This window comes from Phytophthora parasitica (genome assembly GCF_000247585.1).
Source record: "Phytophthora parasitica INRA-310 unplaced genomic scaffold supercont2.2, whole genome shotgun sequence".
NCBI classification, from domain to species: domain Eukaryota; phylum Oomycota; class Peronosporomycetes; order Peronosporales; family Peronosporaceae; genus Phytophthora; species Phytophthora nicotianae.
In genome coordinates, this window is record NW_008648988.1 from 1,361,840 (window position 1) to 1,364,317 (window position 2,478).

Sequence of the window (2,478 nt, forward strand, 5' to 3'; positions counted from 1 at the left end):
GCTGGAAACGCTTGGTGGTGGCGCGAGCTTTCCCTCGGCCTTTCGGTTTCGGGACGTTGATGATATCTACTTGGCGCTCAGACGGTGGTGGCGAAACATCCGTGGTGAGGCCGTCGCGAAGGTGTTCTCCATCTTGCCCCGAGGTTTTGCCTTCCGCTTCTGGTTCAACTCCACCTGGGTGCTCTTCAGCAGTAGCTAGTTGTGTTGGTGTCGTATCTTCATCGTCGCTGCCATTGTCACTGCGTGCAAAGTCTTCTGAATTGGCGACCTCCATCGCCTGCATGAGATCGGCAGCTTCCATGGCATCCATAGGATCGAAATCTTCGAGCATATCCACCTCACATCGAGTTTGAAACTCAACTATCCCATCACTGGTACCTGCTTCTGTTGACCTTGGTCCACCCTTGCGCAACCCCATATCAACAGTTTCTTTCCAAGCTTTGAGCTCGCTGTAAAACTCCGAGCTCGGCAAACCAGACAGGTGCTGAAGTAGCGGCTCCAGCATCGTCTTAGCGTAGGAATATTTCTCTCCAGACGAAAGAACCACATGGTTCGCGCGTTCATTGCGGCGCAGTCGAACGTAAGCTACCTGTTTGGGGCTCTTGTGATGCGAAGTACTCGCCACTTCATCGTTGTCATCCAGCAACCTTTCTTTCGGCAACTTTAACTTGGACAGCCTCACAACAGACCGCAACTTGTCAGCTGCGGCAACAAGGTCGTCTCTAATAGCCAAAGCAGCGAACGAGCTCCACCGGTTGTGAATCGCATTCATAGGGAGGGCATCGAATCCAAGACCTTTGTCGGCAACGTGCATTAGATGGCGGCAAGGCAAGTGATTACTCTTGTAAAATAAACAGTTGCAGGTCCAGTCCGAATCATGACACAGAAACTTCTGGTTACAGCAGTAAACTTTCCACGTAGAACAAGAGTCCTCGCTTCGCGCTGCAACGGCCGACGGCATCACATTCACGAAGCATTCCCACTCCTTTTTCACAGTCATCAGTACTTTGGCAGATAATCGGCCTGCCACTTCTCTCAGAAACCGTGGAATTGTCTTGGGCATCCTCGACGACGCATGTAGCTTTTCGATCTCCGAAATAATCTGATGGGTGATCATAATCTGGTGCTGGAGCAGTCCAGCAATTGTTTTGTCAATTCTCGTCTTCAGCCCTAGCAGCAATTTCAACTGCTTTCAATTGGACTCGATACGATTTGTGGTCGTGTTGCCAGCCGTAAAGTGCTTTCCACGAGCGAAATTAGACCACATGCCACGACACGGATCCCAGTTCTTCTCAAAGTAGGCAAAGATCGCTTGCCGCTTATTCTCCAAGCAGTACCGCTTTAGCACGAGATGCCTGGCTTCATAGGCAGTCTTTGTTGAGCTAGAAAGTTGGTAAAACAGCGTGGATTAGTTAGAATGACTGAATATCTTTGATGAGTAGTTAATGTACCTGTACAACAGCTTCACCATCAACTTGAGAAGTACTTCTTGCTGTGAAACGTTCAGCCGATACACTGATCGCTTCATGACCTTCTTCCAATATGTGATGGCGTGGAACTGGCAGAGTAAAATCGTAGCCTTGGGGAATGCCGTTTGTAGAACCCGCCACTCAGTAAAGTCCTTGTCGATGACCACTGTTTTAACGTCTTGCCATCTAGAGTTCTTTTCCTTGAAGTATTCGAGAATCGTTGATATTGTCGTTGCTTGTTCGTCCAGAGAAATAAAGTCAACTACAGGGAATCCTCTACCCGTAGCCGTAGTGACGACCAAACTGCCTAAACAGCAGGCCAAAGGGAAAGACAAAAACATTACTATGGTTGCTCTGAGAAGGTAAAGGTTGAAATAACATCACAAAACAAAAGGTTGCACTAAGCAAAAGGTTGCTCTAAGGAACCCACCCAAGTGATACCCGAGGTTGTTTGTATTGTGCGTGAAGTCCATCGCCAACGTCTCACCCCAGCGCTCAAACATCATCTTCTGGACCTTTGTCTGCATCACAATACCACAGGTCATGTCCATTTGATCCTGAATGACCTGCACGTCACTACCCTCAAGCTGCCGGAGGGTATGTAGCATGTCTTTCAGGCGGTCCTCACCAGAATCTTGCCCCATGATACTCCGAATCAAATTGCGTGTTTGCTGCGGCGTTACCTTGCATCCTATGGGAACACAATCACCGAAAAAAAATGGTAAGAAATGACCCCCCCCCCCCCACACACACAAAATTCATACACTCACCGATGCGATCATTCAGAAAGTTGGTGATGTGCGTAGAAGACACACGCGCATCTGCTAATGTTTTCACATCTTCTCGATCTTGATCGTCAAGTGGTAGCGTCTTCGGAGTCAGGTACGACGCAGCTTGAGTACTGGATGTACGGTGCGAATGTGTATGGTGCTACAGGAAAAGCAATTAAGACGTTAGCTACTGAAAAACCGTATCAAGCGTTGCTCTTACCTGGTTCTGTATCGTAAGT

The 2,478-nt window shown here is 48.5% G+C and overlaps 2 protein-coding genes across 2 annotated transcripts; both read right to left on the reverse strand.

The window, feature by feature from the left end:
• Positions 1 to 66: 66 nt before the first annotated feature.
• PPTG_20941 (hypothetical protein) lies at positions 67 to 814 on the reverse strand (the record flags this gene model as incomplete). The annotated part of the gene is made up of 2 exons (XM_008894368.1): positions 67 to 183; positions 269 to 814. The coding sequence occupies 2 exons, from the start codon at positions 812 to 814 to the stop codon at positions 67 to 69; spliced, it is 663 nt and encodes a 220-aa protein (XP_008892616.1).
• Positions 815 to 1,192: 378 nt separating this feature from the next.
• On the reverse strand, positions 1,193 to 2,113 carry PPTG_20942 (hypothetical protein; the record flags this gene model as incomplete). The annotated part of the gene is made up of 3 exons (XM_008894369.1): positions 1,193 to 1,382; positions 1,452 to 1,776; positions 1,900 to 2,113. The coding sequence occupies 3 exons, from the start codon at positions 2,111 to 2,113 to the stop codon at positions 1,193 to 1,195; spliced, it is 729 nt and encodes a 242-aa protein (XP_008892617.1).
• Between the last annotated feature and the right edge of the window lie 365 nt (positions 2,114 to 2,478).